The 17722-nt window shown below is 49.9% G+C and overlaps 1 protein-coding gene across 2 annotated transcripts in view; it reads left to right on the top strand.

Annotated features, from left to right (window-relative positions):
* LOC149364008 (matrix metalloproteinase-2-like) overlaps window positions 1-17722 on the top strand; it is a 228862-nt gene that overhangs the window by 206033 nt on the left and 5107 nt on the right. For both annotated transcript variants that reach the window (XM_089574004.1, XM_089574005.1), the window contains exons 4-7: window positions 9371-9529; window positions 13716-14008; window positions 15695-15836; window positions 17215-17478. In XM_089574004.1, the coding sequence (XP_089430130.1) occupies window positions 9371-9529; window positions 13716-14008; window positions 15695-15836; window positions 17215-17478 (858 nt within the window). The remainder of the gene's footprint in view (window positions 1-9370; window positions 9530-13715; window positions 14009-15694; window positions 15837-17214; window positions 17479-17722) is intronic.

Genomic DNA, 17722 nt, shown 5'->3' with positions numbered 1-17722 from the left:
AGGGGACGCGGACGTGATTCAACAAGTTTTCGGTTTGCAGCCTAATTGGCTCGCAACAAAATTCGCGTACCGTTTTCTGGTCTCTCTCTTTTTTTTTCGAACTTCGCGGTCATTTTCTTTGCCGGTGGTTTGTTCATACAACGTATTTTATCGTTAAAGAAAACGTCGTTTATCGTTATCGTAGAAAACGTAGTTTATCGTTATCGTTTTTCTTCTTCTTTATCGTTAAAGCACATCAAGAAGCTGCTTTTCTCTCTCTCTTCTCTCGCTTTTCGCACTCTTGCGGTGGCTGTATACTCGTCTGTTTTGAACACTGATCTCCACTAGGGGAGCTGGATGCCGCATCGGGCACCCGAAAGTGAAGCCACCGGAAGTAAGTGGCCTTGTCCCGGAAGTCAGCCTTTGGCAGTGCATGAAATCGGACCTCAGCACGGTTTTTCAGTTCCAGTTTTGTTTTCCTACATAGAATTTCATCTTTTCGTCGTTCTCGTCTTTTTACATGACAATGCCTACCTGTTGCGCCATCAACTGAGCGATGAAACCAGCGAAGTCTTCGGGAAAGACGTTTCGAAAATAAGGGCCCATTGCATCTCAATGGGACTACACTAGCAGACGACAAGACGTCGCTACACGCAGCAAGTATGGAGCCTCGTCGCCTCGGCTCGGTGTCGTCTCGTTTGCCTAGCTTCGCCAACTCTGCTCTTTACTGTGATGCTTGTTCCCACGCTCAAGCCCAAGTTATGCTATCAATGGGGGAAAAATATAAGAAAGGATAGGTTGAAACATTCACCAGGCAGCTTACTTCGCAGCGACCATTTTACCGAATTATATTTAGCGAGGGAGCGAGGGCTAGGCTACTTATCTTGTGAGGTGTCGACGGTGTTCGGTTGGTTCACATTAGCGCCTCCAAAAGGCATGGTACTGCTTTTTCGACGGAGCATGTCATGTACTGTTTCGTATTGGAGCAAGTTAAGCTTGAATGGGCTTTTATTCGTGGTGCTTGGTGCAGTTGACTACTAACAGCGCTTCTGACGCGCACTGCAGCATTCGTCTTTCTTGTCAGTCGTTCCTCTCGCGCTGTGCCTTTTCTTTCCTGCACGAAAATTCGGTTTTAAGATGACCTAGCCTCCTCGTCATTCCACTACTTCTCCTTTCCGCTCGGAAGGCAAGAACCAGGCAAGAACATAGTGTTTAATGCACGTACCCCTTTGCCGAGGCAGGGTGAGACCTGCATGCCGATTTTCTTCGCTTTCGCAGAAATTACAGGGTTCTGCACACAATGCTCACATTTCTCGCGTTCAGCTTGCTTGTTCCTTTCATATAACAGCAGACATTACTCCAGAATAGCGCAAAAAACTGAGAACGAAAGGGCGAAAGTCGCGACTTTTTGCATTGAAATACACAGCAGACACCCGACTTCCGGGACAAGCGGTCCAACTTCCGGTGGCTTCACTCGCGCTCGTCTCGGAAAGCGGGAATGCGGCATCCAGCCACCTAGTGGAGATCAGTGGTTTTGAACATACGATGTGCGAGTGCTATAGAAATATGAGGAAGTAGCGGCGTTATCAGACGATGCACTCACCATTACTCTCTGATGCCATTATTTTTCTGCGCGAAAAAAAAAGTAAATTGACTTGAACTATTAGCCGAAAGCTTATTTGATTATCGCCCAGTATTTCACGAATTGTCGTCGCCATCCCTGGCGATAATGCTGTTGTTGTTTTCAGGCGTTTATTCATACAACACCGAGTCATTCTACACTGCTGTCTCCCATATACTGTACAAGCCAGTCTTTTGTGCCGGGGAAAGAGTTTAGTTTACTCCGAGGAAAATCGGCAAGGCGGTACCGAAAGAGCTGCGCTTACACTTCTGGCAGGGGGCTTCATTTTTCTCCTAGCTGTGCATGAGAGTGTGTGCGTGCGTTAGAGAGAGAGAGAGAGAGAATAGAGAAGGAGAAAGAAGGAAGCCCACGCAAGGCTCCGTAGCGAGCGAGAGGAGGTACCGAGAAAGCTCGCGCGCGCGTCGCCGTCGGACCGGAGCGCGAGTGTTCGCGGCCGCCGGAGCGTGTCCAAGTGTGACAGCAACGGCGCAGGAGGAAAGTTTCGCCGCCGACGATAAGCCGCCGCCGCCGCCGCTAAGGTCGCGGAACGCGGCGAGGCGGAGGAGGGATCTCAAACACACACGCTGCCTTCCAGCGCCATCGCCTCGACGTCCGCGGGCGGCCTGTTTACAAACCAGGCACAGCGAGCAACGCCAGTGGCGCAGGAAAGATGCAGGCCCGCATTCACGTCGTGTATTGAAAGCTTTTCAGAAGGTTCGGCGACGGTCGCTTTGCATGGCGAAATGTAAGGATGCCTTACTCCAAGTTAAAGGCTCGAATTCGTCGCCGCGGTGGTTCATCGGTTGTGGTGCTCGGCTGCTGACCCGAAAGACGCGGATTCGATCCCGGCCACGGCGGTTGCGTTTCGCTGGAGGGGAAATGCAACCCTCAAAATCCGTGAAGCTTTTGGACGTTACGCATCATAAACCAAACCAAACCAAACCTTAAAGCTTCGCATCCTTTGATTCTCTTGTATTTAGTGCAGGTACTATGATTTGAGCCGCTTCGTGCACCTCTGAAACAAATGGATCTATCCGCAGTGCGAATTTTCTATCTCACTTTCACCTGTATCTTTGCGCATTTGCTTAGTAAGCCTTTTTTTTTTTTCAATCGCGTGGTTGGACTGAAGAAATTTTTTTTTTTTCAATTTTCCTGGTTGAAAGAACTTTTCTCCCTTCATTTGTCCTTCGTTTGGCTTAGTTTGGTTTATGGGGTTTAACGTACCAAAGCGACTCAGGCTATGAGAGACGCCGTAGTGAAGGGCTCCGGAAATTTCGACCACCTGAGGTTCTTTAACGTGCACTGACATCGCACAGTACACGGGCTTCTATAATTTCTCCCTCAAAGAAATTCAACCGCCGAGGCCAGGATCGAACCCGCGTATTTCGGGTCAGCAGCCGAGCACCATAACCACTGATCCACCGCGGCGGCATTCGTTTCCCGCGTCTGGGGTGTATGGCCGTTTTCGTTTTTGTTTTCCTTTGAAGCAAAATTTATACTCAATTTGCTTACGCATTTTTTTTTTTTTTCACAACCAGCTCTCGAGGTGCTTAGTTATTCAAATTGCGTAACATGAGTGAGTTAGAAGGCCAGTGGCTGTACGCACTGCGTTTAGTAAACAAGCGCCAGTGGTTGGCAGCAGAAGACTGCGAGAAGGATCGGCAGAGACCGCGAGGAGGCAGTGACGACAGCGATGATTATTGGGGCGTCCCCTTCGACTCCTAGAGCCGAAGAGCGGTGGTTCTTGTTTCTTTTTTTTTTTTTGTCTGGGCAACCGCCACCGCAAACTCGGGCGTCGTTGTGCCGCCCCTGCGAGCCTTCGCTTATATAGCTGACGCGAAAACAGGGTACGGATAAGAAGGGTCTTCTCTCGTCGGTCGCTTGTTTCGGAAGCCACGAAGCTCTTCTTTTCTTTCCCCGCGCACAGCGTTATTTGTCGTCTCTGTCGCTTAACCCAACTTGCTGCACCGCCCTCATCCTCCTTTCCACACACACGCGCACTTTCTTCCTATCCCTTTCAGTCACTTTTTCTTCGTGCGGGGGGTTTTGTTTCAGTGTTTCCCTTCGAATGGGTCCCCCGTCGCGACGGTGAAGCGTTGTTGTCGCGGTCAAGTCATGCATCACTTTTGGTAATTGCGGTCATCGATCACGAATGCTCCGGAGCGGCACTGCGGGAGGGCCTCCTAAACACGTTTTCAGCATTCGGAGAGGAACGCGGTAAAGAAGTTGGAAGGGGGGGGGGGGGGAGCTTCTTTTCTTCCGAGAAGTTGACGAAGACAGCGGCGACCGGGCTTCTTCGCCGGTCTGAGGAGCGAGCAGGGCAGGGCCCGTGACGCCGAGCGTGGCGGCGAAAGCTGACAGCGCTGATGAGGCCAGCGTTTACAAAAAGTGCACTTCGAATTTCACACTGACGCGATCCTGGGAGGCACAAAAGATTGGCGCGACCGCTTTTCACGATCTAAGGCCGTCCCGTCCGTGAACAGCGCAGTTTGTAACGGTGAAACAGCGCTTTGAAGAGGACAGAACAGAAGAAGGAGCGCTACCCGGGAGTATTAGATGTACAGTCTTTGTCAAAAGTTTAGAGCCCATGGGGTTCGCTTCTAAGCCTCGCAGTGGGACTCCTGTAACATTCGTGGTAGTCCTACCCATTGGAGGAGGCAGGACCAGAAATCGTCTTACCTTCAGCAAATTTGGAGCGCTGGAGATGCATCACGAACCACACCGTGTGCTTCAGAAGCAAACCTACTGGGCTCCAAACTTTTGACAAAGGCTGCACATGAGGGAATGACCGTTGTATTACAAGAATTGCGCTTGCTTGATGCATGATTAGAGGAGACAGCATCACTCCAACAGGCCGGGGAAGAAGTCACATCAGTGACACGGCGCGGAGCTTCGGCTGGGTCCTGAACAGGACCCAGGAGAAATACCGAAGTGTTCACGGGGCATACCTCATTTCTATTCACGCGGAAAGCATCGCCTATAAGTTCCTGCTTTTGAGGCGAGTCCTGCAGAAATATGCCTTCACGCGAACGAGATCGAACACTGATCAGCAAGCATTGTGTGTGAAAGTTGTGTTGTCATTCGGCACAGGTTGAGTAAATGTATATATGAACAGTCACACTACTAATAGCTTCTACTAGCTTCTAATAGCTTCTATACTAGAGCTTCCTCCATGAGTTCGCGAGCCCACTTTCACGTGTTCCAGAGCTGCGGGTGGAAACGAGATCCCGCAGCACAAATCCGAACACATGCACGCGCACACGGCACGCGCGATGCCGTACATGTAGTCGGGATCGGGAAAGAACAGCGAGAGAGAGAGAAGCTCCAAAAGTGCTCCGGGGGTATCGATTGAAAGGGAGGGGAGTGGGTCCGTGCAGCCATTGGGAAGTGGCATCAACGGCGCTCCAAGGAGGCGAAACCACAGCGGCAGCACATTTTGTCAGCGCTTCCATAGCCGGGGCACTCTGTGGAGCTGAGGGAGGAGAGGGGTGGAGATGCCTCCTCGCGAGCCGTGATTCACTTTCCAAGAAACACATTTCGTGCCTCGCCGCATCTTCTCCAGCCTCCCAGCGGCTCTCTTTCGCTTGCTCCTGCTTTTATCTTTCCTCCCCATCTGCCTCGCGCCGGCGGCGGGGGCCTATTGTTGCGCGATAATGTATTCATCGCGTTCCAGCCGCGCAGCGCGCTTCTTGTTCACGATCGCCGACTGTCCGCCCATGCGCCGCTCGGCGGCGAACGAACGCATCGCGTATGCATCACGTTTTCGCTTTGGCAGCGCTATTCACGCGAGGCGAAACTCGCTTAAGTGGATGCGAAGCGTGTGTCTGTCATGTGTGTATGGGAAGCGCGATGGCGAAGAGCAAGACGTGCGGCGTTTTGATGCGAATCTTTCGGGCTGCTGTGCTCCGCTGGGGCGGATGCAGCGGTCGGAGTGATGACGCCACGCACGAGCTTAGCGTAAAAAAAGTTTCGGTGTCCGTGCCCTCGTGAATGAAAGGCTTCTGGTCGGCTCAGTGACCATTACAGAGAGAGATTTAGCATAGAGCGTTCCGCTACTGCGATTCGACCTAGCTACGCTTGTGCAGTGGCAGGCATGCGCTCCTCGGAGCTATCTGCACATGCGCACATTGCTTTCCGCGGAAGCCGATCGCACTATGCTAAATTTTTCTATTGTCTTTTTTTTTTTCGTTCATGGTACCCAGTCAGAGGACTAACCTTGCTGGTTTACTTTCCTCCATACTGGTTTCCTTCTACATCCCTCCATATTGGTAATCCTCCGTATGTTACCCGGACACGTGATGAGGTACTCCGATTTGTTTTAATTCAGAATGAGAGTGGCACGATGTCTGTGTGTCACAAGAAAACACTTCCCAACAGGAAAATGAAGGGGAAACATTGGCCGGTGCGTCTATAGCTGGAGGTGTTCGCAGATCAGTTTCATCGGTAAAGCCGAGAGACCACTAATATGAAATCAATCAATCAATCAATCAATCAATCAATCAATCAATCAATCAATCAATCAATCAATCAATCAATCAATCAATTCCTACAGGCTTTTCTCGGGCCATAGCTACGCCCGAGTTATGAGACGTGCGTCATTACTGAGTAGTGCCCCAATATGTCCCAAAAAATCGTTGGTTGGTTTTATGGGGTTTAACTTCCTAAAACGACAAAAAATCATCCTACAATTCTTTTATTTCAAACACTATCAACCAGTGGAACCACCTGTATGTTGCCTTTGTCGCTTTGAGCAGCAACTCTACATGCACTGCATCTGATGTTGCCTGCTATGTAATTATACCTATTAGTTGTGTTTCTTGTTAGTTATACAATATTTACAGTGACCACTGCCCTTTATAAAGCTACCTGGACCTGCCTGGTGCAGAATGAATATATTAATGCTTATTCCAGCACCTTCCAGGGCCAGAATAAATAAATTAACATTTATTTTAAGTTTGAACTTGTTAAGTAAGCTTTTGTGTGGGGGAGTCCGACAGCGGCACTCCACTCTGAGCATTCATTCCACTGTTCACCAGAGATGCCATATTTAAAGCGGTCATTACTTTGCCTTGTCACACCGTCAGTGATCTGGGTTTCCGAGTGACACTTGTCTTGCTCCAGTACTTGAACTGACAGGTCATGTCGTTGAGTGGCTTCCGCGTTACGCTTCTTCGTGACTTTTTCAAAGGTATTTCGCTGTATCGGTTGTTATTCGTTCTTTCATTTCGATGTCGTAAAGGCTAGGCTTATCTACGTTTCTCGGAAAAGTGGAACGAGAGACTGCTGGAGAAGATGAAAAAGAAAAAAAATTAACCCCTGACAGCCTTCATTTTCAGAGGTGCCGAATACTAAACCGTTCACTTGTTGCGTAAGAGCGCCTTGCTGACGAACCAGTTCAAACCGGATGAAAAAGAAACAAACAAATAAGCAAGCAGACATTGAATACATCTGGTAAAGGGCAGAGGAGAAGAGGATTGGAAGGTTAGTTGCTGAGGGACTGGGGGCAAAAACACGAAAGTTGCAGAGGAGCATATGACGTCCAAAAGCAACTCCGCGGCCGTGTTGACACTGACATTACTCGTGGGTTTGCGGTCAGCGCCTAAATAATTTTGCACAAAATATTGCCTGAACCGGGCAGTCAAGTTATGGTCAGGGGTAATATAATCCGGTTCATCCCGACCGCTCGCGTCTTGTGAAAAGTTTTATTTATGCTTCTTTCTTGCCTCGAGTTTTGCAAGGAAAGGGTGAATAAGTGCGCTGGACGCGAAGAGAGACCTCCTCTCCTCCGGGGGCAGCCGCTGGCGTCGAGGCGTGGGGCCGCCGCGACTCGACGCTCGACACACAGTGGACCTTCTTTCCCCGCGAGCACGGCCCGCTGGCACCTCCGCGTCAGCTGTTCCCAATGGCCGCAGAGCTTGAGCAGGCTTTATTTGACGACGCCGCTGGAGGCGCATTTTTCTCGGCACGAGAGAAGAGAAACAGGAGGGGAATGAAAAGAAAAAAGCAGAAAACGGGGGGGGGGGGAGGCATGGAAGGTGCCTTCGCTCGGGCAGCCGCCCAATCGGCGCCGCGAGGAGAAAGGAGCGGTCGAAAGCCAAGACGACGACGTCGAAGACGACGGCGACGTGGAGGCAGCAGTGCGGCGGCGGCGCGACGGGGAGCCCGAAAGAGCCTCTTCGATCGGCGGCCGAAGCTTTCTTCGCCGCTGCGGCGGCGGCTTGAGTGGGGCGCGCTGGTTTTGGTATTGCACGAACCACCCCCCACATCACCCCCCCCCCCCTTCCTCCCCCATTCCCCCTACTTCTTTGAGTGCGGAGCGCGCTCTTCACAAGATGCCACCCTGGCCAAAACAGCCGTTACACTCGCGCGCCTCTGCATGGCTCGCGTATGCACGATGTGCGGGATAAACAGCGCACCGTATGCTTACTGTGCGTGGGTCTTTCGCGTCTTACTGAAATGAAGCCTGTGGCGTATGGAAGCGCGCATGGAAACAGGAATCGGGAGAGCACTGCGGCAACACATGTAAAAGGGCGAGGGACTGGGGAGTGTTTTCTGACACCAATGTAAAACCGCAGAGATGAATTTGGGAAAGAAATTTCGAGACAAAATGCGCTCGTCTCAAACATCCTGGAATGGCTTTGCTAAGTCTGCGAGCATTTAAAGTACCGGTTCGAAATTCGCCCTTGCCCAATTGCTTGTTATCTTGTTGACTATCGTTATCGGCGAACGCGTGTGGCCCTGCCATTCGTGCGGCGTGCTTGCGTTTGCAAAAACTTTGCGAATTTGGTTCCTCATCCGAGTAACGAAGCTGCCCGGTGAATTTGGTTCCTCATCCGAGTAAAGAAGCTGACCGGTGAATTTGGTTCCCGTGAATTTGGTTCCTCACCGAGTAAAGAAGCTACGCGGTGAATTTGGTTCCTCATCCGAGTAAAGAAGCTGCCCGGTGAATTTGGTTCCTCATCCGAGTAAAGAAGCTGCCCGGTGAATTTGGTTCCTCATCCGAGTAAAGAAGCTGCCCGGTGAATTTGGTTCCTCATCCGAGTAAAGAAGCTGCCCGGTGAATTTGGTTCCTCATCCGAGTAAAGAAGCTGCCCGGTGAATTTGGTTCCTCATCCGAGTAAAGAAGCTGCCCGGTGAATTTGGTTCCTCATCCGAGTAAAGAAGCTGCCCGGTGAATTTGGTTCCTCATCCGAGTAAAGAAGCTGCCCGGTGAATTTGGTTCCTCATCCGAGTAAAGAAGCTGCCCGGTGAATTTGGTTCCTCATCCGAGTAAAGAAGCTGCCCGGTGAATTTGGTTCCTCATCCGAGTAAAGAAGCTGCCCGGTAAATTTGGTTCCTCATCCGAGTAAAGAAGCTGCCCGGTGAATTTGGTTCCTCATCCGAGTAAAGAAGCTGCCCGGTGAATTTGGTTCCTCATCCGAGTAAAGAAGCTGCCCGGTGAATTTGGTTCCTCATCCGAGTAAAGAAGCTGCCCGGTGAATTTGGTTCCTCATCCGAGTAAAGAAGCTGCCCGGTGGTAGTTTCTTTCCCTGCAATAACGGGAATATTTCACTGCGCTGTATACGGAAAGGAGTAAAAAGGGAGTATGTTGTCCTCTAGATGACTCTCTTTTATAAAAGGGAAGGTGTTAGAGGACAGTTTATTCCCTTTTCACTCCCATATATGCGTATTCGTGTTTAAAGTGTGCCCTGCTGTTGCCTTCCTTATTTCCCTCCGCTGTGGTCTTCTTTCCGTTCACTCATTTGTCTATGTTTGTTTTTCTGCACGCAGAGACGAGCCTGTTCGCAGTGGCGGTGCACGAGTTCGGTCACTCGCTGGGCTTGTCCCACTCGTCGGTGCCCGGCTCCCTCATGTTCCCGTACTACCAGGGGGTGAAGGACGACTTCCAGCTACCCTACGACGACAAAGTGGGCATACAGAGGCTCTACGGTGCGTATATTTTGCCTGCCGCTTGTGCTTGTTTCACCGAGCGCGTACTGTAAATATTTGTCAGCGCTCTGTAGACGTCCCCTTGATAACAGAGCCCTCGGATGCAACGCCCTGATTTGCAGCTATTTTTTTCGTTTTTTTTTCAACAAGGCCGCTCACTTTCCTAAAGAAAACGAGCGGTTGACCTCAACGCCCGAATGTCCTAAATTTTCATTTCCTTCCCTCCGTACAGGAACTAAAAAAAGAAACCTACAGATATGACCAGCTTCAAAAACAACACATCGTTCTAACTCGAGGGAAAAAAAGCTTAGTTTTGCGTTTAGTTTGAAAATGCAATATTTTCTAATCATGCGTCTAGAGAAACATTTTTTTTTCTCATTTTACTCGGGGAGTGATCTTTTACTAAATTTTATAAAGTGTTACCCTTTTTTATTGATTGCTGCAATATCGGGTGCTGATTCGTTTCTCCTCGTATGTGTCTCGCTCGTCATCCAAGGTCGGCGACACCTCAAACTGCGCTCCCTCGCACAAAAAATACGAGTTCACTGGAGGCGAGAATTTCATCAGCGTCGCGCTGTCGCAGCCAGGCACACGGTCTGGGCTCAGATAAATGTTTCATTTTTTGTTGCCAAAATAGCAAAATTGAGACCATTCGTCACCGCCTTGCGGTGACGGCTTCTCCTTTCCACCTAGCCTTGCTGACGAACGAAAAAGAAATACAGAATCTCACAGAGCACGAAGAGTCCAACAGAGACCATTTATAGGGAGGCGCGGAGACGGAAAGACGCGCTCTAATTGTCTGAGCAATACAGAATTGAACATCGTTCTACGAAGTTATAACTCAGAGGAACACCTGATTACATTACGTTGGCAATGAGATAGCATTAGAACCTGTCGATGTCTTTCCCGGAAGTGAAGTCACTTCCGGGCTGGTGGTGACGTCGCTTAATTCCTCCAGACAGTCGGTGAATTTTAGTACCAACGACGCGTTTTGGCCCGATCAGGCTGCTAAGGAAAACGAGCTGAGGCAAAAGCGTGCCTCGACGGTTTTGAAGCGAAAAGCTTTACTAGGCTAGTCAACATCGGGTCTGGCGTACGCTCCGTGATCAGAATTAGCCACAGCTGCGCGTGCGCAGAACGGAGTGACGTCACAGGAGAAGCGCAGGTGGTCGGAGCGGCCGCCGCCGCAACCACCGCCGCGACTCCGCCGTCTGATCTTTCGGCGCAGCCGCGCGCTACTGCGCATGTGCGCCGCCTCCTCACCGCCGCTACTACTGCGCGCTCGCCTCCTCGCCACCGTTTGACCTTTCGTTGCAGCCGCGTGTTTACCACAGTTACTACGCATGCGGAAGGAGGGCTATATAACGCGCTTGCCTACACCGTTATCGTGACGCTCCCAGTGCATTGTGCGCGAACTGCGACAGCCATGACGTCAAACAAAGCATAACTGCAGCTTTTCGCTTGTATATTCAGGCTTAACCAGAAGCCACTGCCAATTTTTAGTATGGCTGGCTGCAGTAACAGATCGGAATAGAAAGCAGCTGCACACGCGCGACGCACCACGCGTCGGAAATCGGTGAACAATACATTGATTATTATGCTCCAGAACAGATATAAATCACCAACAATTCTCGAGCTTTTCCTAGGGAGAGTGAGTGGCAGCGAGAGCTGTACAGCCTTTTGAAAAATATATCAATAGAGTCCATGGACTGTCTTAAGATATAGTCTATGGAGGGTCTGCGAAATTTTTGCAGCGACAGCTGTTAAAGGGCACGTTTTCCGGTTGTGCAGCGTTGGCGTAACCTACATGTAGTGACGTCACGCATGACATCACTGCGACGTGTCATGGCAACGCGCCCTAATAGTGACATCACGCGCGCTATACCAGACAATTAAAAAAATAACAATCAATAAAAATATAATTACTGCAAACAACTGTCGCTGAATTTCGCTTTACACAGCGGTAATCGTCCGGCAAGTTTTTTGTAAGGGACATCCCGCGAGATTGACCACTGCCTGGCCCACCTGAACAACAGTCTCGGGTGGACCGAACGCGGATGTTTTCACTGACCACATACTGTGGTGCTGCTGCCGTTTACCCCAGGAAGGAGGGCGGGTACCTAGCTGAATAGCTATCGCTGTAAAAGTGCTGCTAATACTAAAGTTAGGGCAAGTTACGATATCTTTGACAAGCTTTGTCCGTTCTGCCGAATCTATCGGCGGCCTTTCAAGCTATAGTCACGTGGTCGGATCTGTAGACAAGTTGCGTATGAACAGCACAAGGCATCGGGAATTGATTGCTAATGGTTTTAGATCGACGCTTACAGTCTGTGAGAGAATGTGCAGCGCTGTATTTGCGCGCGCGCGCGCGTGCGCCATGGTGCAGTGGAGGAGCCAGCTGTGGTCTTGACGCAGCAAAATGACGTCACTAGCTGGCTCCTTGATGCGGCGCCGCAGTGAGGCCCGTCAATAGTATTGTTACGATCGCTTATGGGGGTTTGACGTCCCAAAGCGACTCAGGCTATAAGAGACGCCGTAGTGAAGGGCTACGGAAATTTCGACCACCTGGGGTTCTTTAACGTGCACTGACAACATACATGTGCCTCTAGAATTTCGCCTCCATCGAAATTCGACCGCCGCGGCCGGGATCGAACCCGCGTCTTTCGAGTCAGCAGCCGAACACCATAACGACTGAGCCACCGCGGCGGCACAGTAATAATGTTACGTCCGTAACATCGCGGCCGCGGCCGGGATCGAACCCGCGTCTTTCGGGTCAGCAGCCGAACACCATAACGACTGAGCCACCGCGGCGGCACAGTAATAATGTTACGTCCGTAACATCGCGGCTGAAACGCTCTGAGCCGGTTCAACAGGCCAGGGGTACACGGCCAGCGGGAAGCAGCAGTTAACAGATGCCGTAAGACGGCGTCGAACGGGCAAACACGCTCCAACTTCATCTTCTTTGCTGTTCTTGGGATTTGTTCAAGTCCGTAACAATATATAAACACTTTTTTTTTAGGTACACAGGTGGCTGATGCGGCATAATAATACCCGTGGGGGCGGTTTTCGGAATAAAGATGGATAATGTTAGTGGGGTGCTAGGATACTACTCAATAACGAAGTGGTAAATACCCTTCAAAGCAGCCGCTCCAGCCAATGGCGTAGGCCGGTTATCTTGACGTCGCGGTTAATCTGGTTAATCCATGCATCTGCCTGCCCCCTGCCTTGCCACGTTATCATATACAAGTTGATTAACCACGATGTCGCATATGTTTCGTCCATCGCAGTTGAAGGTGGCTGCAACTTTTTTCTACTCGAACGCCTCGAGCTGGAGAAGCGTAAATGAGCTCGAGACATTTTTGAGCCCGACGTTCTACTACAGTCATGTAGCAACTGCACTGAAACTTGAGCAGAACTTCGCGTCCGCGCTCCCTCCGCTTTGTCTGTATGAGTATGCGTATGGGGATTCGCAGCGAAGCTGCCAAGGAGAGAGGAAGGAGCTCGCAGAGGGTGCGTGTGATATGCATCTTTCCGTAGTGAATGACGCCACAAAACGTGGCCGGGCGGCGCGTGGCTTTATGTATGCCGTAACTGTCCTATTTTGAAATGCACTTTGCCAAATGCGTTTAGAAGATGTTGAAACTGTTCACAGCGAAGTTTCGCATCTCCGAGGGTCAAAAGGCGTTGAGCTGAAGCAGAGTGCAAATTACACATAGATTCAAGGCCTTCACGAATGATGTGTATGGTGGGTGCACTGAAGCTTCGATTATCTTAGCTTATGTGAAAATTAGTGTTATCATCACCGCCGCTATCATCGTTGATGATGATGATGCAAAACAGTAAGTATATACGCCGCATTGAAGCGAGTACGATGGAGGTAACCGCGGTCATATCTATCAGGGTCGAAGGTCGAAGGATTGAAGCAGCGAAGGTGATCGTAGTGCCGGTCTACAAAGTACCATGGGATACGCAGTGTGAATATCTAAGTATGGGTCGTCCTGAACATCTAATAAAGACCATTCGGTGCGCGAAGTAAACAATGATAATTACCTATTAATGGGTCGTTAATTTATGTTAGCTAATTGGAACTTTTCCCCTTTTAGCACATTCGTTATATCGATGTCCAGGCACTATCCCGTCGCATAGTGCACTGTCCTAGACTCACTCGTTCCGTGCTCGTCCGCAGGCGCCAAGTACCCGACCAAGTGGGCGCCCATGCAACCCATCGCGCCGCGGACGACAACGGTGTCTCCTACGGGACGGGGGCCGCACGGACGACCCTCGGGCAATCCCCGCCACGGGGCGGGCAGGCACCCACAGCAACCTCCACACTCTCCGCACTCGCCACGCCAACCCCCACCCCAGTCTCCGCCCCAGCAGCCCGGCGGAGGAGGCGGCGACGGCAAGCCCGACGGCTGCAGCACCTCCATCGACGCCATCGCCGTCATCCGGCGGGAACTGTTCATCTTCAAGGGCAAGGTGGGCAGGATCGTAGGCAACGGAGGAGGAGGAGGAGGAAAGAGCAAAAGCAAAAAACTTTGTGTGATAACGGAGGCATTATGTCCTCCCTGAACGTACGTAAGAGACGTATCAATATGTCCAGGGTCTTTGTCCCCTAGTTCTTCGTCTTGGTACAGCTGTATCTTTTTGTTTACCTAAAATTACCTCGCCTATTCCTAGTCAGTCAGTCATGCATTAAAATTGTGCCTAGCCAACAGCACAGGTCCAAATGCAAAGAAAGGTTTCCGGCGCTTCCTGTTTTAGCAGTTAGCCTTTTGATTATGGACAGTCCCATAATGTGTACAATGAGGAGGGCAAAATGGTAAAACTGGCGTGTTGGGAAAGAGGAAAACAATTTTATTTGCGGCCAGTACTAGGACCTCGTGAGGAGAAGCGTTTGCCGCGCTGGGGCTCGTTGGTGATCCGCAGAGTCCAACTGAAGTCAAGCACTCCAGGAGGTAAATAAGGGCGAGTAATGGCAGCATTACACGTATATATAAAATGTTCTGTTCTGTACCTTCTCTGATCTCCCGACAACTAGGACAGTGAGCTGTTAACGCCATCCGAATCTGCAGACCATTAGTGGGGTGAGGGAAGTGGCAAAACGAGCGAAGCGGAGGATTCAGCTGCAAGGATGGAAAGCGGGATTCGTGGGATTGTTACAAAGGTTTTGAAGAGGAACTGGCTTCAGCGAGGTCAGGTGCAATGCCATGGGAGCTATTGAAAAGTTTGAGGTATGTGAGGACGCCTCTGAGGAGATGTTGGGAAGTCCGATGGTATGATGCACAAATTTCTGATTGCAGGGATGCAAAATTTGCCTTATCCTACACTCTAAACATGAATAAGGCTATAAAGGAGTAAAAAAGGGAGTAAGCTGTCATCTAGCGTGCTCCCTTTGGGAATAGGTTTCGATCACTATAAATTCGGAATGCTTAATCCTGACAACGGAGGTACATTCCCACTGAAAAGAATACTAACCTGATGCAGTTAGCAATGGGAGGAGGTTTTTAAACGCGAGAGAGGAGGTCCTGAGTTTAGCAAATAGAGGAGATGGAAACCTCGGTTAAAATCTTCGTAACTAATAGAACTTCGCATGTTTTGAAGAGGAAATTTGTTTCCGTAGCCAACTCAAAGTATTCCGTATTTTTAGGGATGAAAAATCTACCCCACGGCATATCCTGCCCCTAAAACGAAGTGCGCTAGAAGACAGCTTTACTCCCTTTTTACTGCTTTTGTGTTTGGAGCGTAAACATTGAAAGCTTTCTCGTGATGGCCGTAACTCCGCTGTGGGCGCTATTCGAAAAGTTTTTGCGCGAACAAGCTCGTTGAACGTTGCCTAACAACAGTCGGAGTTTGACCGTATATTCGACCGCGAGAGGGCCGGTACGGGGGTAAGAAATGTCCCACACACGACCACGTGACTTGCTTGAAAAAATGCACGTCAGTTTTTTCTCGACTTGCTTATGTGCCTGTCCAGCCTCATAACTTAGGAAGACGTCGTGCTTGCCATTTTTTGATGAGTTTAGGGGCATTTTTTCTACGGACTGTCTGGCTGCCTCTCCTCGGAAATGTACACTTCTAACGTTACCACATTTCTTGTCTCTTTAACTCCTGACATGATGCCAGCATCACGCATTAATAACAGGTCACGTGTCCATTTTGCAGTACTTCTGGCGGATCAACGAACAGGGCCTGAAGCCCGGTTACCCGGTGGAGATCGGCCTCTTCTGGTACAACCTGCCCAAGGACCTCGAGAAGATCGATGCTGTCTATGAGCGGCCGGATAACAAAATTGTCTTCTTCATAGGTTAGTAGATTAGCCATCTGCGACATACTTTTAACGCGGTAGTGTTGAGGAGTCGGTATCGCGGAAAAGCCACCATCACAACCTGCTGATCGGGTTGTGAGCAAACTGCTCACCGTGGCAGGTGGCATTTAAATTGATGGTTGTTCACGAGAGGTTGCTCGGGAATAGCAACATGAGTCGCACATGCCCCACCGGTGGCAGCACCTTCCATCGCAGGGCAGTGGCGCGTCGCTTAACCGCTGCACCACTGCGCCAGGAGTGTTCTATGTATATATATATAAGTATGAAGTGCAGTGCAAACAGCTATAACCATAGAATGAAGAGATGGCGAATTCAAATATATATATATATATATATATATATATATATTAATTCGCAATCTCTTCATTTGTGGTTATAGCTGTTTGCACTGCACTTCATACTTTGCAAGCCACATGCCCCAATTTCACCCATGATTGTCTTTGCGAGGCCCGTAATTGATTACACGGGCAGATCACTTTTTAACACGATTAAGCGCAGTTAGGGCGCACGTGGATTTAGCCGGAAGAAGTAGAAAACGGAAATTGTAAATTTTGAAAGACACTGATACTCGGCAAGCTTGTTTCTCCGCAACAGTAGTTAATGTGCAGTGAAGCACGCTTTAAGGAAGAAAACGCTATAATGCAGGAACTGCCTGCACCTGAACCAGGGTGGTAGGCAAGAGAAAGGAGGGGACGTGAGGAAAAATTGGGCGCGGAAAAGGACATTCCTTGTCAAGATACAAAGCTTGGCTTCTCCAAGGTGTGCCAGCAGGAGAAGCCGCCTACGGGATACGGATAAATCAAATGGGGCCAAGGGCGCCTGACTGTGTGCCCAACTAACTATAAGTTAAACTCGCACGTTAATATTACGTTCAACAGAATTTTAGAAGTTTTATCAAGATGTATCATTATTATGCGGTCTGCGCTGTTTTTTTTCTTCTGAATTTTCTTTTTTTTATTTATGGCAGTGACTGAGAGAGAGATAGACCAACAGAAATGCAGGGAGGTTAAATCGTAAAGCCGGTATTTTGTGTGGTTCGGCAGAAGCCAAAATGATTAAATTGCGGCAGAATATCTACCATCTTATCCATACCATAATTTCTTATTAGCGGCATTTCTGATGCTAACAGGATCTCAGAATACTTATTGAATGCTGTGCAAATTAAGCATTGCTGTGATAAGTTCACACAGTATAACCAAGCTATGTGGCATTGATTTGCTCAGTTTTCAGGCGTTCACAGTGTATGAGCTGAGTGCTACTACACGGTGTAGTTACTGCATGCAACAGAGACAATTGCACTACGTGCTGTCCCCTCTGAATGCTCACCTGTTGACCAACGCCCGACATATGCGTGCAGGCCGCAAGTACTGGCTGTTCAGCAGCAACCGCCCACTTCCGGGCTACCCGCGGCCGCTCACCAACCTGGGTCTACCGGCCAGCTTGTCGCACGTGGACGCCGCCATGGTGTGGGGCCACAACGGGAAGACGTACTTCTTCAGTGGCGACCAGTACTGGCGCTACGACGAGTTCGACCGCAGCGTCGAGCTCGACTACCCACGGCATGTGCGCATGTGGCGAGGGGTTCCACACGGCGTCGACGCCGCCTTTCAGAACATGGACGGTGAGCACTAGCTGACACACTTTCTACTGGGTCTGAGGATATTCAGTGCCTGTAGGGCGTGCAACCATGGCCAACAGGATATTTAGAGGGTTATGGAAAATGAAATTCTGCAAAGAGAAAAGTGAGTTAAAATAGAAGAAGTGTCAGCATCCATGCTGCTGCCCTTGAAAGTAGCGACAAAAGGAGGTTTACAATGGGCAATGGTGACAAGGCGTGACCTTATTGGTAGGTGGGAAGTAACTGC

Source organism: Amblyomma mixtum, chromosome 2 (assembly GCF_055824585.1).
Source record: "Amblyomma mixtum isolate Tamu chromosome 2, ASM5582458v1, whole genome shotgun sequence".
NCBI lineage: Eukaryota > Metazoa > Arthropoda > Arachnida > Ixodida > Ixodidae > Amblyomma > Amblyomma mixtum.
Note: the sequence above shows the minus strand (reverse complement) of the source record. Positions and strands in the feature narration are given on the sequence as shown.